This window comes from Lutra lutra, chromosome 10 (assembly GCF_902655055.1).
Source record: "Lutra lutra chromosome 10, mLutLut1.2, whole genome shotgun sequence".
Lineage (NCBI taxonomy): Eukaryota > Metazoa > Chordata > Mammalia > Carnivora > Mustelidae > Lutra > Lutra lutra.
This window is the reverse complement of record NC_062287.1, coordinates 67,523,821-67,546,271: the sequence shown is the minus strand read 5'-3', so window position 1 is coordinate 67,546,271 and position 22,451 is coordinate 67,523,821. Positions and strand designations below refer to the sequence as shown.

The 22,451-nt window shown below is 48.6% G+C and overlaps 1 protein-coding gene across 1 annotated transcript in view; it reads right to left on the bottom strand.

The window, feature by feature from the left end:
* Positions 1 to 17,416, bottom strand: part of PARVA (parvin alpha) — a 172,776-nt gene extending 155,360 nt beyond the window's left edge. The window contains exon 1 of the mRNA XM_047690596.1: positions 17,159 to 17,416. Within this exon, the coding sequence (XP_047546552.1) occupies positions 17,159 to 17,294 (136 nt within the window). The 5' untranslated portion in view covers positions 17,295 to 17,416. The remainder of the gene's footprint in view (positions 1 to 17,158) is intronic.
* Between the last annotated feature and the right edge of the window lie 5,035 nt (positions 17,417 to 22,451).

The window sequence follows — 22,451 nt, the reverse complement described above, 5'->3', positions numbered from 1 at the left end:
CACTGTACTTGAGCTTGAAGAAAGCACCTCAAATCCTTCCTCTACCACTTAGTGGCGGAGACCTTGGCCAAGTTACTTCACTCGAGCCTCCGTCTGCTCGTCTGTAAAGTGGGGATGACGGACCCTCCCAGGGTTCCTGTAGGGATTAAATGTTTCATCACATCCCAATGCCCTTGTATGCTGACACATGTTGCATATGTGTCCAAGTAGGAAAAGATGCTGAGCATGGAAAAAAGTAGGCTCAGAGCATCACCAGCCCGGCCTCCCTCCTTCTCAACCTGCTGAGTCTGAAAAGGGAATGGACAAATTCTGTTCATATATACGCCAACGATCTGAGGAGGAAATCAGGGGTTTTAATTGTTCTGATCCTGCCTCTAGAATATTGATTTAGGACATTTAATACCATCTCCAAATGCCAAGCTTAATTTGCATCAGGTCCGAAGCTGGGATGCGGAGCCTGGCTGTTGATTTTAGGCAGGGACTTGGGAGGGCCCGCAGCTCACCTTCCTCCTGGCCCGAGGCCAGCCGAGAGCTGGCTTCACCTGGGACTCAGAGGAACTGGCCGACTGAGAAGGCCCAGTCTTTGATGGATTTTCAGTGTTTAATTAAAGTGCAGCTGGGGTCCGGGGCCGTGCAGGGCCTTTCAGCGAGATAGCTGTCGCAGGCTGCACAGCTAGCCTGTGTGGAGGTTGCCAGGCCAGGGCAGAGCCCACCCTCTGCCTGGATCCCCCTCACCCAGGGAGCCCATGCATCTCCCTTTTGGAAGCCCCAGGCTCATCTTCAGGAGCCCAGTTCCCCAGGCCCTCAACACTGCCTTTGGGAGAATCTCAGAATTCAAACACAGGCCAATGGCACCCAAACAGAGCCCCCCCGCCGCAACCGGAAGGCCTGGTTTAGAAACCTTGTGGGTTGCTCAGCTGTTCTTTTTTTTCCTTTAAAGATTTTTATTTTTTTGAGAGAGAAAGAGAGCATGAGAGGGGAGAGGTCAGAGGGAGATGCAAACTCCCCACTGAGCAGGGAACCTGGTGCAGGGCTCAATCCTGGGACTCCAGGATCGTGACCTAAGCCGAAGGCAGACTCCTAACCAACTGAGCCATCCAGGTGCCCCTGCTGCTCAGCTGTTAACAGATGTGCTCTGTGCTCTCAGCCCACCCCCATAACTTCATTAACAAACAAGGGGGCTACAGAAAGCCCACTCATTAAAGTCTTCTTATTATAATTATTACAGAAAATTTCAAATATACACCAAAGTGAGAGGCCAGTACAGCCAACCTCCATGGACTCATCATCGTTCTACAGCAATGAGCAACGTGGGGTCCCTTATTGTCCAATTACACCTCAACCCCTGCACTGCATTACCCAAAACAACCTCCAGACATTTTATCAAGCCACATTTCCGTAGGCACCTGGAAAAGGTCAGGACTCCCTTCTTTTTTAACATGACTATGATGCCATTCTCACACCCCACAAGTTAATAATGATTCCTTTATGCCATCAAATCTCTAGTGAGTGGTTGCTTTTTCCCAGTTGTCCCACAAATCCCTTGTAGAAGCTGATCTTTCTAGAGCAGGATCCAAACAAGGTTCTAGCTGGGGTTTGGTGGCATGGGCTTTCTCACCTTCCCTTCAAACCCCGTCGTGGCCGGTGGTTTCGTGTGAAGGCGCGAGAAGACCAGACATGCCACTTATTTACACCAGGAAGCGCACCCAAGTCGTGGGCATTAGCCTCCTCACCTGGAGAACAGAGAATAGGAATAATCATAATCCCCTATATCTCATGGGGGCATATGTGAGGATTCAATGAAACAGAACATGTAAAATGTAGAGCACAGAGACTGGCACTGAAAGACAATGACTTTGATAGAATTTGATAGAATTCCCAAGCACAGCATCAGAGTGGAAGGACACAGAGTAAAAAGTGGTTTAACTCTCCATACTCTTCTCAGACTTTGAGCTGTTGTTCACCGTAAGGTGGTAGAACATTCTAGTGAAGAGCAAGTCTCCGGAGCCAGACTGCCCAGGTTCAAATCCTACATCTTCCACTTGCCAGCGATGGCAAAATGACGCATGTATTTGCCAGAGTTCATTTCCTTTCCCGCTGGGCAGATAACTATGTTTTTTTTGCCTCTCTTGCACTCATGTGCAGCCACAAAACTGAGCTCTGGCCAGTGCTTAAGTGGGCGGAAGTGATATGCATCAAGCCTATGCTTGCCAGGTCAGAACCTCCCACTGTAGTATTGCTCTTTCTCACCAGGCCCCCTTGATTGGTGAGGACTCAAAGAACCTGGAAGAAAGATGAGCAGTAAGATGAAAGGCGCTTAGATCCCTGAATGACCATGTGGAAGGCAATCCAATCAAGAGGGCTGGAGGTGGGCGCTGCCTGGCTCAGTTAGTAGAGCACACGACGTGTGATCTTGGGCTTGGGAGTTCAAGCCCTGTACTCAGTGTAGAGATGACTTTAAAAAAAAAAAAAAAAGAATGATGCCATGGGATTCTGTTATAAGCAAGAAATAAGCTTTTATTATGTTAAACTTCTGAGAATCTGGGGGCTTATGTCTTATAGCAGCTAATGTTACCTTAACTAGTACATGAGCCTTGACCTTGGGGAAGTTACCGGGCCTCCCTGTCCTTCACTTTCCCCATTTGTAAAGGGACAAATCTGCTAGTAATACCTATTTCATGGGGTTGTTAGGAAAGTCAAACCTTAATGTATCTGAAGCGTGTACTACGTTGTCTGGCCCACACAGCATCATAAGTGCTTGTCCCTGATGCCCTGATGGTATTTTCATTGTTTTTAGTATGATTATTTGAAATGTAATAGTATACCATCAGGAATTTCCCACATTTACAATCTGGGCCTAAAGTCTTATTCCAATCAATTTCCAATTTAATAATGACAGCCAGTGGTATAACAGGATTATGATCATTTGCTTAACAGGAAATATTTCAGGAATACAGTCATTCTGTAAGATGAATTGCACCTCATACAGGATGCGGCAAGTCTCTGGCACTCCCGCCAACATGAAAAAAACAAAACATGGGAGGATGAGACTGTCTTGGCGTGTACCTTTCTGGGTGAGCAGCCAGAGCCCTCTTCATGCTTATGACTGAGGAGATGTGAGCTGAACTCTATGGACCTGAAAACCTGGGCACCCAAGAAGATCTCCAAATGTCCAAAAAGCACATGAAAAGATGATCAACCTCATGCAAACGAGAACCACGGTGAGCTACACTTCAAACCACTGCAATGGTGACCATCAAAAAGGAAAGACAGTGACAAGTGCTGGTGAGATTGTGGGGATGCCGGCCCCCTCCTGCCCTGATGGTGGGAGTGGTCAATGGCACAGCCCCTTTGGAAAAGAACCTGGCAGTTCTTTAAAATGCTAAACATATTCTCTTGTACTTGAGAGAAATGAAAACATATACTCACACAAAAACTTGTACATGAAAATTGATAGCTACAGTTTTCATTCCAGCAAAAAGTGCAAACTATCAAAATGTCCATTAACGGATGAATGGATAAACAAAACATGGTATTAACCCGAACAGACTACTTTTCAGCCATGGAAAGGAATAGAGTATTAATATAGGCTACGTACGACACGGATGAACCTTGAAGATACTACCCTAAGGGGATGCCTGAGGGGCTCAGTCGATCAACAATCTGCCTTAAGGCTCAGGTCAGGATCCCAGGGTCCTGAGATGGAGCCCTGCATCAGACTCCTAGCTCAGCAGGGAGCCTGCTTCTCCCTCTACCTGCCCTTCCCCGACTGTCTGCACGTACGCCTGCTCTCTGACAAATAGACAAATAAAATCCTAAAAAAAAAAAAAAAAAGGAAGAAAATACTACCCTAAGTGAAAAAAGCCAGTTGCAAAAGAACACGTATTGATTATATGATTCCATTTATATGGAACGTCCAAAATAGGCAAGTCTGGTGACAGCATATAGATTAGTGGCTCCTGGAGGGAGGGGGCTTAAGGGAATTGGGATGGAAGGCGGGGTGACTGCTAAAAGGTACAAGGTCTCTTTCTGGGGTGACGAAAATGTGCTAGAATTGCGTCCATGGTTGCACAACTGTGAATATACTAAGAACCAGAGTTACACCATTTTAAATGGGTGAACTCTACCTCAGTAAAGCTGCACCCTCCCCCCAGAAAGGTACCCATTCCTTCATAGAGCTCAAACCACCTCTCCTCCAGACTTGAACTGCCACCAGAAAGCAGAGCACAACCGCCCCCCCCCCCCCCCCCCCCGCCAATCTGAAGCCTTTGAGAACGCCATGGCCTGTGTTAAAATGCAGCTTCACCTCTGTGTGCAGCGACGGATGCCACGACATACCCGTGCTAATGAGCCTAGAGCTTAGGAGATGGGTCACGGCTGCAAACGGGGTGTTGGGGGTTCCCAACACACCCAGACAGGAGGTGAGATGGTCAGCCGCACTCCCACAAACACTGACAGCCCAATGAGGCCAACCCCCCCCCCCAAACACAACCGTCTGACCCCAGAGATACAAGCCGTGTTGGTCCCCCCAGCCCTCCCTCTTGAAGACCGTAAGCTAGACCATGAATCTCAGTCATACTAAATAGGCGAGGGAGCTGGGAGCCCAAAATCACTTAAATTGATGTCATATCATTTGAAAAGCTGACACTCAGGCCTTACAAATTGAACGACAATTGCTATCCATCCAATTCATGGCTCCGGACTCCTGTTTCCCACCTGCTCCAACACCAATTTAAGCAATTCTGAACTTTGATCTCCACAGCAGAATGTCTCAGATTTATTGAAGTGTCAGGTCCCAATTGTGCTAACATCCACCCCTGGCAGGGCCATTACAAGGTGTGAAATCTGGGTGCCCATCACCCCGGCACGGGGAGCACAGCGACAACCACAAGGAACAGATCGATCCGCCGCTCTGTAGTCATCGTGGGAGGCTTGCAATTTACCATAATGACAGGCGTGGAGGAAAAGCAGGCCGAGGGATCGTTCTGTTCCCCAGGCCCTTGGACGTGTGCTGGAGGGGCTACTGAGTCCACCCCCAGAAGCCTTGCCACTGTCAGCCAAGAGGCACCTGCTTCTCCTTGCAAAAGGCTATTTCGGTACTTGCCTGTGTCCTGGGTTGCTTTCAAATGCAACTATGTTACCCTCCTTTCGTGTTCTGCAGACAGCATCACAACTGTGGGTTCCTGCTGCCCCTGCTTCTCCCAGCTGTCACTGGTAACTACCTGTCGCCTACAGGTCAGCCCCACTAGGGCTGGGAGTCAGGGACAGCTCAGGCTTATAGGAAAACCCCTCTCCACTAAAAGGAAAGTAGATCTCCAAACCTGGAGTGTAGGGGAGTGGGGGCAATGAGTGAGGCAAGCCCCAGGGCTCCTGTGTGAGCGCGGGCACCTTCCCCGCCTCCCTCTGCCTGTGGGGCCAGGGATTCCAGAGTCCGCACTGTACCCATAGCCTGCCCCCGCCCCCCACCAACTCAGCTAGGGCCCTGACTTGCCTGCTAAGTTCTGCCAGTGTCTGCCTCCAAGCCCCTGAATCTGAGACCCCACCCTGGACTTGAATAAGCCCTTCAGATTCAGAACTCGGGCGCTGAACAGATGCCAAGAACCTCAGGACCCTGTCACCTCCAACAAACCCGTAATGCCCCGTCCCCTTAACTTGGAGACTGGGACCACAGACCCTCTTCCTGAACCCCTCTCTGTGTCTCTCCACAGGGGCTCCCAGCCCGCCCTACTGCCAAAGCCATGTTGGCTCAGCCAAAATCTGCTTTAGGAAGAATCGCTTCGGGTTGAAAAGTCAAGGTCATACTACAACTGGCAGATGAAGGGTTCTACCGGTGCATATATCCCTGTATCCCTGAAAGAACTAAGCGCAGAGCTTGCCCCGTGGCGCACCCTGGTGTTTTGGGGAGCCCTGCAGCCTGGGTTTGTGTCACTGAGGGAACAGAAACAGGCCTGTGGGGGCACCTGGGTGGCTCAGTGGGTTGGGGCCTCTGCCTTCGGCTCGGTTCATGATCCCAGAGTCCTGGGATCAAGCCCCACATCAGGCTCTCTGCTCGGCGGGGACCCTGCTTCCTCCTCTCTCTCTGCCTGCCTCTGCCCACTTGTGATCTCTCTGTCAAATAAATAAATAAAATGTTTAAAAAAAAAAAAAAGAAACAGGCCTGTGGCCTCATTTTTTTGTAGTCCCACATCAACATTATCCCCAGGGGACCCACTGCGGTTCACGGGTCCTCGGGGTCCGACTGGGTTTGACTGGGTTTTTCGGAGAATAGAGGAGGGGAGGGCCCTCTGGATTTTAAAAGAGATAAGGGAATGAGCAAAGAGAATGGAGTAGAGTTCAAGGCTGAAAGAAAGGCTCTGACACACCACGCCCAGGGAAGGAGTCCGCCTCCACAAGCGACTCCCCAGAAACACTCCCTGGGGTGCTGGGTGTGATCATTACGTGCTCCAACTGGCTCAGATCCACTCTTCGCCGATGAAATGAGACACCTGACTGCTGACTGCTAATGCAGGTTGAGGAAACTGAGCCCTGAAGGCATCGGCCCAGCCCGCTCTTGTCAAAATCCATCGGAAACTCTGAAAGCTCCTGAATCCTATCCCTCCTTTTGTCAGCCTGGGGCGGGGAGGGGTTTCTTCCTCTGGCTTCAAGACCCAGCTTGCAAGCGTCCTGTGTCCTAAGGAGCCCTCAACCCTGGCAATCTTAATTTGTCCCCTGGAGCCCTTAGCTCACAGTCTTGTCATGACTTCCCATTTGTGGTTACCAGGGGTGAGACAAGTCCAGGAATTCAGCAGTTGGGAGGTAGGGAGGGAGAGATGGAGACAAGGAGGGACTTCTTGACTGAGGCTTCCTTGGATCTCAATTGAAGGAGTGAGAACTCAGTGCTGGGGGGCGGGGTGGTGGTGCTGGGACTCTCAGGGCAACTTCAAGGATGACCATTCCCAAGGAACTTTGGGCCTTGTTAGAAGAGCAGACACTTGGGATGATACACTGGGCCACATGTGGATGAAGGATGGCCCCAAGAGAAGGTTCGGAAATAAAGATCTGCCTATCCTAGAGCTCACTGTGGACATGTTACTGACTGGGAGGGAAATTTGTACTCCCCTGACCCATTCCCCCTCCCATCCTACCCCATCCTGCAACTCAGGGACCTGGTCCTGCTGACCAGGAGCGCACGGAAGCTTTCGGCCTAACCCTGTTGGTTTTACTTTCAAACAGCCTAAGGGGAAGACCACCCAGACTCAAAAGCAGGAATCTCTCTTTGGTTATCAGTGATAAACTATCAGGGTTAAGTAAGCCAAAGGTCACCCTTTGACCCTACAACTGTACTTCTGGGGCTCCAAAGAAAATTATTCTTCATTTCTAAAAAAGTTTTAGGTAGGATTATTTCTAGAAAAAAATAAGAGGAGCAAAAGAAATGCGTCAGTGAACAAGAGGACATTCACTCAATGAATATTATGCACCCATAAAAAGTATGTTTAGTAAGATATGCAACACAAAATATATTGATACAATAAATGAAAAATAGAGATACAGAGAGCTATGTAATATACATGGTATACTTACAATTATTAAAAAGAAAAAAGTTATAAGGAAGAAAAAGAATAGACAGAGGTAAATCAAAATTCTAATAGTGATTGTCTTTGGGAGGTAGAACTCACATGGCCGTTTTCTATTTTCCCATAAATCCCCAAAGCATGGGTTAATTTTATAACAGTGGAAAAAAACCACTTTTATTTAAAAATTAGATGCTAAGCAATTTGGTTCCTTCTTCCTTCCCCTAAGAGAGTGTGCGGTAGTGAAGAGTACTTTTGTTTCAACTGATTAAGTTCACTGCTTCTTCCGTCCCTGGTCTAACTTCTCCCTAAGGCTGGTTTGAAGGGAACACAAGGTCTCTAGCCACAAAGAGAGGTAGGTATTCTAAGGCTCTGGCAGGCTGGCGTGTTCCCAACAAACAGAATTACCGCTTAGTAACTGCTAGTGGAACCAGATTTTCCGCAAGTCCTATGGCGATCTGCACCCCCTGCAAACAGCACGCAGAAGCAGCAGCTACAATTCACTGCTTGGGCCTCTAGCTAGTCTCTCCCTTTAGGAGGTCCTTTTTCTGAGTGGGTCAGAGTGGGGAGCACGGCAGGGGTGGAGCTCTCTCATGAGGGTGGCCCTGCTCTGGCTGGCATTTGGATTTCCCTGGTTTGCCAAAGCTGAGAAGGGCAGGAGGGGATGGGGCCGGGGGTGGGGGGGCGGGGGCAGGGGAGGTGGAGCAGCAGGCTCTGGGGAATTACAGGAAGTTTGAATCTCTCGAAGTTTCAGTCTGCACCTTTTTTTGTCTCCCCCAAACCTTGCCCAGAGGCTGTTTCACCTCAGCCCTCCATCATTTAAGCTTCGTCAGATAATCATGCAAGGCCATTTTCACAGAGCAAGCTCTTCTGGATGAAAACAAAGAACACCAGCCTCTACACACTCAGGCGGGTCTCCACCCTTGACCAGCAGGCACCGCCCCCGCTGCCCCATCACTGCCCAGAGATTCTAGGGCCCAAAAGTTCTGGTCTTAAGGGCCTTAGCATGCTTGTCCAAGAGCAGGGCTAAGTGACAATGTCCTTCCACAAAGGATAAAGAGATTCCTGGTGGGAGGAGGCCGTTCTCTCTCTCTCTCTCTCTCTCTCTCTCTCTCTCTCTCTCACACACACACACACACACACACACGTGTGTGTGTGTGTGCGTGCGCAGCCAGAAGTTGAGGCCCGGATGAAAGCAGGGGACCAAAACTGTCATTCGAACTTGGGCAGAGTTTGAAATAAGCTGGGGACACCCTCAGGAGGAATCAGATGCCCACTGACAATTCAGGAAATTAGTTCGCCATTTTGTAGGGCGACTGTTAAGTGAAGCCAGGAAAGACACGTGCCGTGCAAACGTGAGCACGACGGACAGAACTCCTGCCCTCTCAGAGACCACAGGGAAAAGGAGGGAAGGGAGGAGGTCCAGGGCCCAAGCTGGATGAGGTCTCCCTGTCCTGGGGGCTCCAGTGGTCAGACAAAACCTTCATAGGGATTTCTTCCTGATTTCGGGATGCAGAACGCACTGAACACTTAACAGTATATTTTTGCCCTTTTTGAAGTATTTTATTCTTAAAAAGTTTTCTTAATTACTGAAATTGTTGTATACTGACATTGTTGTCTCCCAAACGTGTTCTTTTTTCCATGACAGTGACTAGGGATTTTAGATGCTTACACATGTTTACATGAGGATTTCATCTCTTCTGCACTAATGGCTAAAACATAATTATGAACTGTGCTTGTTAACCAAATAGAGATATTCGATGAGACAACGATTCCTAATATGGAGGTGTCCTTGGGCCAGGGCCCGCTTATCCTCGTTCCCATCTCCTCCTCCCGACACAGAGGTGCCTTCATTAGCAGAGGAAAGAAAGAGGTCTTTGTGATGATGTCATTCCCAGACCACCCTACACAGACAATAAAACTGAATTTGAGAGAAGCCTGGTGAAATAAGAGCTCGGAAATCATAGAATACCAGAGCTGCAACGGCCCTGAGAGGTGACGTAGCCTAATCCGCTGATGTGAGAAGTGGGCAGAGAGGAAGAGGCCTGAGGTTACACAACCCACTAGTGGGGGGACTATTTTCACCAAGGTAAATATGGAGAAACTCATCGCATGGAAACTCCAGTATCATCATGCGTTAAATATTACGCCAGGCAGGGGCCCTACGGGAGGGGGGGCCGGCCCTCTGCATGGCCTGTGACATGCACAACCACAGAGGGCCACAGGGCAACGTGGCCAGTGCCACAAAAGAGCCATAGACAAGGGGGTGTGGGACTACAGAGAAGGAAGCACTCACTTCCCGGGGAAGCGGAGGACAGCATTCGGCAGAAGGGGCTATCTGAACTGGGTTTTAATGACTGAATAGGAGTTTGTTGTATAAGGAAAGGATGAAGGTCATGCCAGAAATATGGAAGAGCACATATAGAGGTGAACACATGTGAAAGGATGTGATGTGTTTGGGGAATAAAGAGTGGTTGGGTGCGGCTAAAAATGGAGGCTTCCTGAAAGGGAAACAGAGGCAAGACCAGAAGGGTGACTAAGGAGCAGCTGGGGAGACCATGAACGTGCTGAGGGGGCGTGATCTTGGTGTTAACAAACAACAACAGTGTACACACACACACACACACACACACACACCAGTATATATACAACAGTATATTTCGGATTGAACCGAAAAGGACCAGAGACAGGGAGACCAATGGAGTGGATACTGCAACATTTCAGGTGGAAACTAAAAATGGTAAAATTTAAAGAAAGAAAGAAAGAAAGAAAGAAGAAAATAAAGAAAGAAAGAATCTCGAAGAAGACAAACAGCACTTCTGGGGCTGGACCCAAGGTGGTAAGTGGGGTGGGGTGGGGGACTACTGGCCGGGGCTATAGCTTCAAGCTTTAAAAGGACTGAAAAAGAACATTTTGTGACACATGAAAATTACATGAAATTCAAATGTCAGAGTCCAGCTGGAGCACAGCCACACATGCTCCTTCACCTCCCGTCTATGGTAATAAGCGCAGAACCCAGGACAGGCTGGGGCGGGGCGGGGGGGCAGTGAGGTCTGCAATATTTGCTATTTGCCCTTTAAGAGGAGGTTGCCAAGAGGAAGGGAGGCCACGGCTTCGGGCACCTGGTGGGATGGTGGAAAGAGAGAAGCAGACTAGGGCAAGTGGCCTGGGTAATAGTGTCCTCGAGGGCGTGTGGAGTTGGAGGGTCCCGTGAGAGACCCAGGAGATGGGGGGAGAGTGGTGTCTGCCCTACGGGTGAGAGATCTGGACTTCAGACATGGATTTGAGAAGCATCAATGGGCAGAGAGTCGTTGAAGCCCTGGGAGTCAGTGAGATAATCCATGGGAGAGGGAAAAAAAGAATACCCCAAAACAGAGAACAAAACTGGGGAAGTCAGAGCCCCAGGAAATGGTGTGAGGGGGTAAACAGGCACAAAAAACTTGAGAAGGACTGAGAAAGACTAGTCAGAGACACAGGGAACAATTTCAGTGAGAATAAGGTCAAGGGAGATGTTTTGAGGAAAAGGGATAAAGAAATGTCAACTGCCACCAAAAGCCCAAGTGGAACAGGGATGGAAAAAGAGACCGTGGGTCCTGGGAGCCCTCAGCCTGTGAAGCTTGCACTGTGAGAACAGGCGGATGCACTCCACTTTCCTCCATCCCAGGGCCACTCCTGCTCAGCCTCTCTCCATGGGTCCTCGACGCTCGAAAGCCTCAGGGCACAGACCCTGGGCCTCTTCTACTTCCTAGCCCAGACACCACCACCCCGACCCCAAGCCCGGCTCCTGGAACCAACTGTGAATTCAACAAGGCCGCTGCGAAGTCCAGCAGGCCCCTCTCTTGAACAGGCCCCACCCTCTTTCTCCCCAAACCAGCTCCCCCTGCAACTGCTCCAGCTCAGTGACGGTCAGCTCTCTCTCTCCACTGTTCAAATCTGGATCCCTGGAGTCATCTCCATTCTCCTCCCATCTTCCGTCCAAACACTCAGTGAATCCTATCCACCACACATCTTCAAACTACACTCGGGATTCAGCGCCCACCCCTCCACTCCAGGCCCCCACTGCTCTCCCCCACCTCCGAGCTCATGTCCCTGCTTCCAGCTTGGCCCCCGTGGTCATGCAGCACCACACCAGAGCAATCCTAATGAAACACAAGTGCAGTCATGTTATTCCTCTATGCAACCCCTCTGAAACTTTCCCATCTCACGGAGTAAAGCCTCCAGGCATACGATGGCCTCCAGGGCCCTACACAACCTGCCCCTACCCTCCATCTAACCTCTGAGACCTCACCACCTTCCACAACTGTCCTCACGTTCTCCTCCAGTCACAGCGACCTCCTCACTGGCCCTCCACATATCAGATCCACTCCTGCCTCAGGACCTTTGCATTTACTATTCCCTCTGCCTGCAGTGCTCTTCTCCGAGACATACACAACTCTCTCCCTCTCCTCCCTCAGATCTTTCGGAAATACCCTTCTCACAGAGGTCTTTTCTAGACATCCCATTTTACAGTGCCAACTGTAAACCCTCAACACTCCGTGTTCCTTTGTCCTGCTTTATTTTGCTCTAAAGCCTCTGTCACTACTCTAATACAATACACACAATCTACCAATTGATCTTGTTTATTATCTGTCCCACTACTAGAATATAAGCTCCATGAGGTCAGAGAATTTTGTGGTTTTTTTGTTTTTGTTTTTTGTTTTTCTGGGCCATATCCTAGCACAATGCCTAGTCCATGGTAGGCACTTAGTAAATGATTACTGAAAGAATGAGGCTACTGGGTCAAGAAGTGACTAGGAGATAAGCCAGGGAAAGCCATTAAGGCAACTCTTTAAAGACCTGCAGTCGAGTAGCTTGAGAAAAAAACAGTGTCAGGAGATCTTCTTCAAATAGGAAAGACTTGAGCGTATTTGCAGAATGTTAGGGGCTAGAGTGGCATGGAAGAGACGGAGGGTATGAGAGCAAAGGAATCCGGCTAAGCCAAGTCTGGGAGGGGGCAGAAATGACTGGCCCCACAAACAAGGGGACAAGGGACCTCTTTGTAAGGGACTAAGGCAGGCAAGGAGCGTGAGAGGAGGTGTAGATCCAGGGGAGCAAAGGGAAAATGAACAAGTTCATACTTGGGCCTCAGTTTTCTATTTCAAGGTGTGGGGAAGAGCTTGGGTGGTGAGGGTTTGAGATGGCACTTTGGAAAATGAGAACGCACACCGATTCAGGGAAAAGAGAATTGCTCAGCAGGGCTCAGGGTTCCCCCCACTCCTGAAACCATTAATATGTTGCAGAGTTTGGGGGATCTTCCCCAGTTACAGTGGAAGGCCAATGAGAACCACGGTGGTAAGTCCCAGTGTTCTTTTAAAATTATTACGTTAAAGCCCTTATTGGATACTTTGGGCACCAGACAAAATGTCAAACTCTAAGGGAGAATAAATGGGTAAGTGATAGGAATAATCATTGCTGCTGACCCAGCTGAGGGCACTTCCAACTGGCAAATACAATTCCAGATGGTGTCCCTGGAAAGAGCAACTCTTGAGGACAGATCTGGAGAAAGATGAAAGGTGACCCTTTGGGGCAAAGGACTCTGAAAGGCTAGTCTCAGGACCTATACCAGAGGGCTGCATATAGCATAAACGAGGGCTGGAACCACAAAAGAGATCCATAGAACAAAAGCCACTTAACTACAACTCCTGACAATGGGCCCAGATACGTTAAAATGCTGAAATAGGGGGTGCCTGGGTGGCTCAGTTGGTTAAGCATCTGACTCCGGATCTCTCCGTGCTGTACCGGCCGCACCTGGGGCTCCATAGTCAGCGCAAGTCTGTGCCAGAGTCTCTCCCTCTGCCCCTCTCCCTGCTTGTGCACAAATGCTCACACTCGTCACTCTAATGGATAAATAAAATCATCTAAATAATGCTGAAATACAACATTATAGAAACAGGAGTATCTGATGTATAAGGAAAAATCCCTAATTTCCAAAGGGACCAAAGCAGGGTTACAAGAGCTTCATAGTCATAAGATCCTAGGCTAGCTATCTGCAGAATCTGTAGAATCTTCCGGAGTCCATAACAAAAAGACTATTTCAAATTTTTTTTTAAGATTTTATTTATTTATTTGACAGAGATCACAAGTTGGCAGAGAGGCAGGCAGAGAGAGAGAGAGGAAGGGAAGCAGGCTCCTTGCTGAGCACAGAGCCCGATGTGGGACTCGATCCCAGGACCCTGGGATCATGACCTGAGCTGAAGGCAGAGGCTTTAACCCACTGAGCCACCCAGGTGCCCCGACTATTTCAAATTTTAAAGACTATGTCAAATTGAGCTAGCGATTTTAATAGCTACCATTTTATTATTCATACCATGCTATGCATATTACATGCTTTATTCCCATTTTATGGATGAAGAAACAGAGGCTTCGGGAGATAAGGAAGTTGTCCTAAGTCATAGCAATAAATAAGGGGTTGGACCAGAAATCAAACCCAAGGATGTCTGGTCCCAAAGACCATGCTTTTAACCTCTATTTTCTCCTTTTTTTAAGATTTTATTTATTTATTTGACAGAGAGAGATCACAAGTAGGCAGAGAGAGGGGGAAGCAGGATCCCTGCTGAGCAGAGAGCCCAATGTGGGCATTTGATCCCAAGACCCTGAGATCATGACCTGAGCCAAAGGCAGAGGCTTTAACCCACTCAGCCACCCAGGCGCCCCTATTTTCTCTTTCTAAAGTTATTATTTTCTTATTGAAAACACAGGAGTGATGACTACTTTTAATGCATTCTAGACTTATAAGTCATTCTATGATGACTTATATCAAAAGTCATTCTATGATGTATGTAGTGGGCATTTTTAAAAAGATACATTTTTATATTACTGACTGAATATTCTTACATGTATTATGTCTTTCCAATCTTGGTATCACAACAGGTGTCAAGTGAATGAATGGCAGTCCCTGGACCCAGGAGAACTCAATGCTCAAGGTCACACTAGTGACCTTGAGGAATCACGTTCTAGAACACTAGTACAGGAGAAGTAGGAGAAAGCTGTTTCTGCAAAGCACAGAGCTGTGAGTTTTTGCAGGATCCAGAGCAAGATCTAGCCTTACTCTTATTGAAGTGATGGGTAGTGGGCCCTTGACAAGGAAAGCACTGATCACTGAGACCTAGCACACACACACGCCAGTCATTTCAGACCAACCCAGCTGCCTTCTTTGAGCTCACAGAACTACCACCCACAGCAGCGAGCAGTTGGGGCTGAGTGGTGGTGAGCCCCTATAGAAGAAGCAAACTCACCATTTATATCACCTGCATTAGTTCATAGGCTGAATGACAAGAGTCAGGACTTAACAGTTAAGGATAGCAAGAGTAAGATCTTGCACCTATTTCAAAAACCCAACAGAGTAAATCTGAGACAGGAAAGGGAACGGTTCAGGAGCCACAAGCATGAAACTGTTTTTAAGTAAGCTGGTAGCCAGCTCAGTGCGAGCTAACAGTGTGAGGTAGGCGACAGAGTAAGGAGAAGCAATACTAGAACCTGGTGTCTGGGCTAGAACAAAGGAGGGGCCAGCCCCGTTCTAACCTGGGTGGGCTGGACTAGACTATGAGGCTACCATGTGGGTTTCTGGGCCGCTTACTTTGGAAGGGTCTGCTGGTTATCTTCGTTTCCCTGCGCTCCCCACTATGATCGCTGCACTGCTCTGTGCCCTGAGGGAGCGGACCCCTACAGGTTGCACTGTCCAGGTTCCTTCGCCCTGGGTCCAGCCAATGGGAAGTACCCACAAGAGATTCAAGGGCAAGAAGAGAGAAGACACATTATCCCTTGTGCCACTGTCTCCCGGTTCCACCTCCCCATCACTGCCGGCCGCTGTGTCTACAGCCACAGGTCCCGTCAGGCACCCTCCCACTTCCATAGTTGCAGCTCTCTGTGGGTTCCCATTGGTTCCTCTTGTCCCTTCCCATCTCGAGGTGGTAAAAGCCTCCACCGGTCTGTCGCTAGGCCTTAGGCTCCTTACCATCCTTTCTGGCTTTGCTTACCCCTGCCCTCACCTCTGAAAATGGAGCCTTCATGACAGTATTTTCCAAATCCCAACTGAGCTGACCTTGTCTCTTGCAGAGCTCCCAAATGAAACTGAAGGGATAGGACGCCAGCAAGCCATAAAATCATGCCTATGAGGACCAACTATAAGAACAGAGGATGTTTGTACTGGTGAAGGAAGACTCCAGGAAGCAGGCTAATCCACTTGGGGGGAAAAAAAAAAGTGAAGGGCTACGATCAGATTCATTCTTCTGGCTCCAGAGATACTCTCTCTCTCTAGGTGGAGACCAACTCTGTATTTTTACAACAAACTTTTCTAAAGAGTTAGCAAAGGTGGGCTGAGCACACCTGGTAGGTCAGGAGCTTCAGAAACTGAGCTGTTTAGTCCTAGCTAGAGAGCCCATACCAGGACTATAGCAGGAAAAAGTTAGAAGGGTAATTAAGGGCTTCCCAAGCCAGGATTTCACGATTTGCTACTAGCTATATACTTCTCAGACAGTGGTTTACCAAAATAACCAAACCAGGAAAAACATTTTGAGGCTGTGTTTCGCTGCTTCTTACTCCTTTGTGTTAGTTGGATTACTCTCAGCACGGAAGTTCTTTTTACACTAGAAAGTAACTCAGAAACACGGAACTCACTTTACATCGCAACATCACAGCCTTCAAAAGCATTATTCCCAAACCACCAAGCAGCCTATGACAAATTTTAACCAAGCAACTTCTATCTACACATCACTAGAACTTCTTCTGAACTGTCACTTCATTTTTCAAACCAAAAACCAAGATGTGAACTCTGCCAATGAGACAAAGTATTTTACATGCAAATGGTCCTGGAAAAAAAACAAGATCACTTCCATTCACCCTGGTGGGGAAAAGAAAATGATTTTTACAAGACCCCTAGACTCCTGAGTTCACAGAAGGGTCACAGCGCGATGCTGAGTGTGTCTAATCCAGGCTTTCCTCTTGAGTAAGAGTTTGCCACTTATTACAGGGCCGGGCCGCTAGGAAAGCCACTCATTCATTCAACAAACATTAATAGCGCCCTGCTGGGCCCCGGGGGGCGGACGCAAGATCCAGAGGCCAACTCTGCTTCTGGGGTTCCGTGGGGCCTGGAAACGAGCTGATCTCAATCTCAAAGGCCAACGAAGGCAACGAGCGAGAGTGCGGCGCCCAGGAAAGTTTCCGCAGGAACTTGGAGAACGCCAGCCTTCAGGCGCCGAGAGGGCGGGGGCGCGGGCCTCCCCGAGGACGCCGCCTCCGCCTGGGGGCCCCGCCGCCTCCCGCGGCCCCGCGGCTGTCGCCCCCAGCCCAGCGCGGGCGTCTCCCGGCCCCGGGTCGTCGCACCCCAGCGCCGCCGGGCCCTGGCGAGCAGCACCCCCCCACCCCCGCCCCCGGCCACCCAGAGCTGGGCGGCGGCGACGAGCCGCGGGGCGCGCTCAGCTCCGGGCCCGCGTTCCGGGCAGCGCGTGCACAGCGCCGCCACGCGCCCCCACCGCGCCGGGCACTCTCGGCGCGCTCCCGCTCGGCCCCGGAGCCCTGGGCCTCGGCCTTCGGCCCCGGCCCGGTCGCGCGCCAGGCCGGGCCGCACTCACCCTCCTTGGCTTTCTTCCTCCGGGCCAGCGTCCCTCCGAGTTTCCCCAAGAAGGAGTCATCTTTCTTCCGGGACGGGGGCGACTTGGGAGTGGGGGACTTGGGGACGGAGGGCGACTTCTGCGGGGACGTGGCCATGGCGGCGGAGCGGGCAGCCGCGCGCGGGCCGGCCGGGACGCGGAGCTGGCGCTGGGCGGGTGCGGCGGGACTGAGGCTGCGGCTTTCCAAACGGAAGCGGAATTATTCCAAGCATTTGAGGCAGCTCACGCTCGCCTTTCCCTTCCCTCTCTCTCTCTCTCTCTCCCTCGCGCCGCCCTCCGCCCTGGAAGGAGCTGCGCGCTCGGGGTCCTCGGCCGTTCGGGCCTGCACCCGCGCCCCTTGACTGCCCGGAGCGGGGAGGGTGCCCCAAATCTGCCCCCTTGCAGCCGTGCGGCCTCGTCTGTGTGTGTATGTGAGACCCTTCAGCCTGGGAGCGCTCCAGCCTGGAAGCCACATTTTCCCCGGGCTCGGCACCCACCACCGGTCCTGGTGCAAATCCGGGCTTCGGGAATGGCTGAAGCGGAGCGACCTGCTGCTCTGTCTCCCAGGGTCCCTGCCGGACTGCTGGCTGGGGACCTCGCTCTTCCCCTGCATTTCTGCCTATACGGTTATTAGGCCATGTCTTGTGTCCACGAAAGAGCATGAGTTCGCTCCGGGAAAGGAGAGTGAACCAAAATGTGTTAAGGCATACATCCATGTTGCTACGCTTACCTATGGCGGTCAGCCTCCTCTTCACCCCCATCCCAGGGTGAGAAGTTTGAAGTTCGTTAGAGCAGGGCTGAGGCTTCTTCTTAGCGGTTTCTGGAAGCCCAATGGCTTATACAAAGGAGGATCACACAAATGGTGGAAATTGAATGGGAAGGTACGACCATGGGCTCCTGTGAAAAAACCCGCACCCCAAACTTATCTTGGCTGCGTGAAAGCAACCGAACAGGAACCAAACTCATTTGGGATAACGGAGTGGCACCAAACACCCTACGGAGGGACTTGCTAGAAAGGATTAAAAGGCACGTTTTCTTGTGCTTGCCCCCCTGAAGTTTGGGGCTCTCGGGGCTGTCTCTCCCCCTCACACAGCCCCCTTGGCAACTGTGTTTCCTCCAAGTAGCTACAGCTGGTTGACCTTGGGTGACCACCTGCCCCAAAGGGAGCAAATGTTTGACTGGAGAGCAGCCAATCAGATGATCTTAGTCAAGAATCAAAACGAAGTTAGAGACTGCTGTCAGAAGTCAGGCACTTAATGATGATCAGAAGACTCCATTACTGGAATGTTCGTTTTTAGCAGTAGGCAGGGGATCAGCAGAGAAACCAACCAAGGGAGCAAGGAAGTGGGTTCAAAAAGCCAGGTGGTCTGAATAACAGAAAGCCACGGAGGAGTAGCTGCCTGGACTTCGAATCTCTTCCTAGTGCCCACTGCAGCTCCCCAGAGGGCCAACCCAGTGCTTCCTTCCTAGGACATGTTCCTAAAGCTTTAAATAACACATCCGCCTTCATTCCAGCTAATCAGCAAACTGACAAGCAGTAATTCCTGAGAACAAAAATTTAACACACAAGACCACCAATAGATTCTCAGTGGAGTGTGTGTTCATTTTATCTTTGTGTAAGAGTCATAATCCTACCTTTCGGGGGTTTTTTGGAAAATTATACTTTTCTTTCTTTCGCTTTATTATTATTATTATTGTTATTATTATTATTATAGTTTAACCAATGCCTCTTAACTAGCAGAAAGCAGGGAGGTCATGCCGACTGCTAAAATTTTCACCTAGGAGCAAGGAAAGATTACGACACCCTCCCAACGCCAACCACCACCTTGATAAATCTTAAAGGGATATGGAGAAGCCAAAATAGACTATGTTTTACATCACTAATAATTCTTGTTCAGGATATTGGATACATAAACATATCTCCAACATCTGATCTCCAACCCTGTGAACTCCTGTCAGGGGATCAGGAGACACACAGCTCAATATCTATGTGATCGCCAGCAACTCTACTCACTTATCTGGGTCTGCATTTTTCCATCTACAAAATGAAGTGGAGGAACAGAACAGTGGTTCTCTAACCTGATTGTGCATCACAACTCCTCAGGGAGTTGGCAATAAACATTCACAGGCCCCATCTCTAGAAGTTCTGATGCAGTACATCTGGGGCGAAACCAAGGAATAGGTCTTTTTTCACCAGTTGCTGGTGTCTGTAAGCCAGGCTTAAGTGCTAAATACGGTGCGATCAAAATTATACATGGAGATCTCTTAAATTTTGCTCCTGTATGCTTTTGCTTTCACAATCCTCTTTGGTAATGTTTATGCATACTAAAGTTTGAAAGCACCTGAGCAAGACTACAAAAGAGGAACAGTCTTGGTTGTTGAAAGTTGGCTCTCAGAAAATACCAGCAAAATAAACTGTGGAGAAGACCAAGCTTGAATTTATTGTACACCATGGTAAGGAGAGCCCTGCCTTGGCCAAGACTGGGTTGCGTCTTGGCCTGGGGAAGGGCAAAGTGGCAGATAGTTATAAGGTTTTGGAATCTGGTTTAAGGGAGGTCTTTCAATGAGGGGGTGCTTGTTTAATTTTGGCTAACGATTGTACTAGTTTAGGATTGGTAGGTAAAAGGCAGCTCTTTTAAAGAGTCTTGAAGACTAAATAATCTTTCTGATGCTATTGCAAAGTTTAAAGGTTTTACATTCATTTCAATAAGGTTTTGGGAGAAGGTCTTGAAAAGCATGATAAAGTTATTTTTTTTTTTTAAGATTGGACTTACTTATTTGAGAGAAAGAGCATGCAAGCAAGCAGGAATGGGAGTGGTGTGGGTGCGAGGCAGAGCGAGAAGCAGGCTCCCCACTAAACAAGGAGCCCAACATGATGCTCAATCCCAGGACCCTGAGATCATGACCTGAGCCAAAGGCAGGTGCTCACAATAAAGTTATTTGTAACTCTTATCTTTCTGTGAAAGATATTTTTGGAATAGTTATGTTGATAAAGACAGTGAAATGGTGAAGTCCCATTAATGTAAGCAGAACCTGTATGGATATGAATGGTTTCCAGGGTCTACATATTTTGCAGATGTCTTGTTGACAAACCTTCCTGCCTGTGAAATAATTATCAATCTCTCTTGAGAGATTTCCGTTGGGGTATAAGCAGTGAGATATAAATCAGTGCCCCTCAAAGTGTGGTCTGAAAACCAGTGTTGATCTGCAAACAGTTATTGGTCCTCAATAATAGAAAGACAGAAATTGAGTGTTTAGAAACTTTTATAGGAATTTAGCCATGCAATTCTATATTTGTTTAGTATAATAAGAAAAATTGAAAGCTGCTATTTGGAATATCTTTTTTTTTTCTGGTAATTCTTTTTCTATTGTATTTTCCAAAAATGTTGGTCTGGGTTGGATTGGTCCTTGGCCATAGATCATTTGGAAAGCACTGTTCCAACTGCTCCAGTGTGCTTACAGAGTTCAGACACTCTTTTCTGATAGTATGTGTTTATAGTCCTTATGGATATGATCTAGTTTCTGCTCAGAAGATTAAATGAGTTAATACAGAAGACATCTTACCCACGGTCTGGCTGGGTAGAATCTAAAAGGTACTTAATCAAGGACCTCATGCTGTTCTTTGATAAGATGCATAGAAGACCCTGCACCAGCCCCCTCACTGTGTATTGGTATCTGTAATAATGGCCCCACAGATGAGCTGCCCCTCTCGTGCTTGGTCATTGGTCTTGTCTTATCCAAGGGTTAATGATAAAAGCAGCTCGAAAATGAAATGTGTGTGAGACTCTACTGAATCTCTAGGTCAGTCTCTCCTTGAAATCTAGACTAGACATCCTGCCCTGGGAGACCGTAAACCCAGGCTCCAGTCCTGGCTCAGTGGCTGAGTGACCCTGGATGAATGGCTGTCCTTTCTCTACTTCCATTTCTGGGAAATGGAATCGCTGGGAAAGTGAGGGCAGTGCTTATTAAAGCTAAAAATGTAACACACCCCTGATGATCCTCAACTTCAATCTAGGTTAGACCCAAGAAGAATGAGTACATTTGTGCACTCTGATACATCTTCTAGAAAGTTCATGGCAGCACCATTCGAATGCTTATAAAGAGTTGAATCCATAAATAAATTGTGATAGTCGCACAACGGAATATTATACAGCAAGGATAATGAACAATTTGCAACCACAAGTAGCAGCAGAAAATGGAGCTCACAATATTGAGTGAAAAAGGATCAGGTGCACCAAAAAGATAACTCTATTCGTATAATCAATTCTATTCATATAAAATTCAAAAACGGACTGATCTCTGGTGTTACAAGTCAGGATAATGATGAGCCTTGAGAGGGGTGGTGAACAGAACGGGGCAGTGTGGGTGGGAGGGCATGAGGGGAGGCTGGGGACTGGTAGTGTTCTTTTTCTTGATCTGGGGGCAGCTTGCACGGGTGTATTCACTTTGGAAATTCATTGAGCGTGCACTTAATACTTTCAACAATTTTCTAATGTAGATGGTTCATCAATATACAATGATGGCACTGCCTGCCCTTTAGGGTCCCTTTCATCTCCATGGTCTCCTTCTCCAACTCCCTGGGGTGGCCCACATCACTCAGAATTCCATTGGTCTTAAACTAGATCTCTTCTGTCCCCAGACCTTCCCTTAGGAGTTTCTAGCGGAACATGTGCTGCTCTCACCCACCCAGCATTGTTCCCATCCTGGTTCCTTCTTCGTCCCTCAGTGATTCCCATGGGGGGGGGGGGGCGGGGAGTGTAATTTACAAGGCAGGAGCAGGTAATGGTGAAGGTTGGGGGTTCGAACTGCCATTCTGCAGTCAAGTAATCTGTGCCATTTTGTGCAAGTGACGTCACATCTCTGCGCCTCAGGTTTCTCATCATAATGAGAACAAATGAGCCCTTGCCTCATAAGGTTGTTGGGAGGATCAAGAGAGTGTAAATACACTACATTGCTCAGTGCCTAGCAGATAACAAGTCCTAGCTCAATGAAGCATTGATTATTACATTTCATTGGAGACTCATAAATGATATCATAACCTCCACTTTACAGGTGAGTAACTTAAAACTCGAAGAGTTTAAATAACTTGCTTCAGAGCACATAGCCAATAACTGAGAGATTAATACCATAGCCTTTAGAATCTCTTCACCCAAATATCTATAGAAACCACAATTTTCAGCTAGGCTGTGGTTCCTCAGAATAAAGACTGTATCTTCCAGCTAGGTGTAGTCGCATGACTAAACTTTGACCAAGGGGATGCGACCAAATGTGTTAT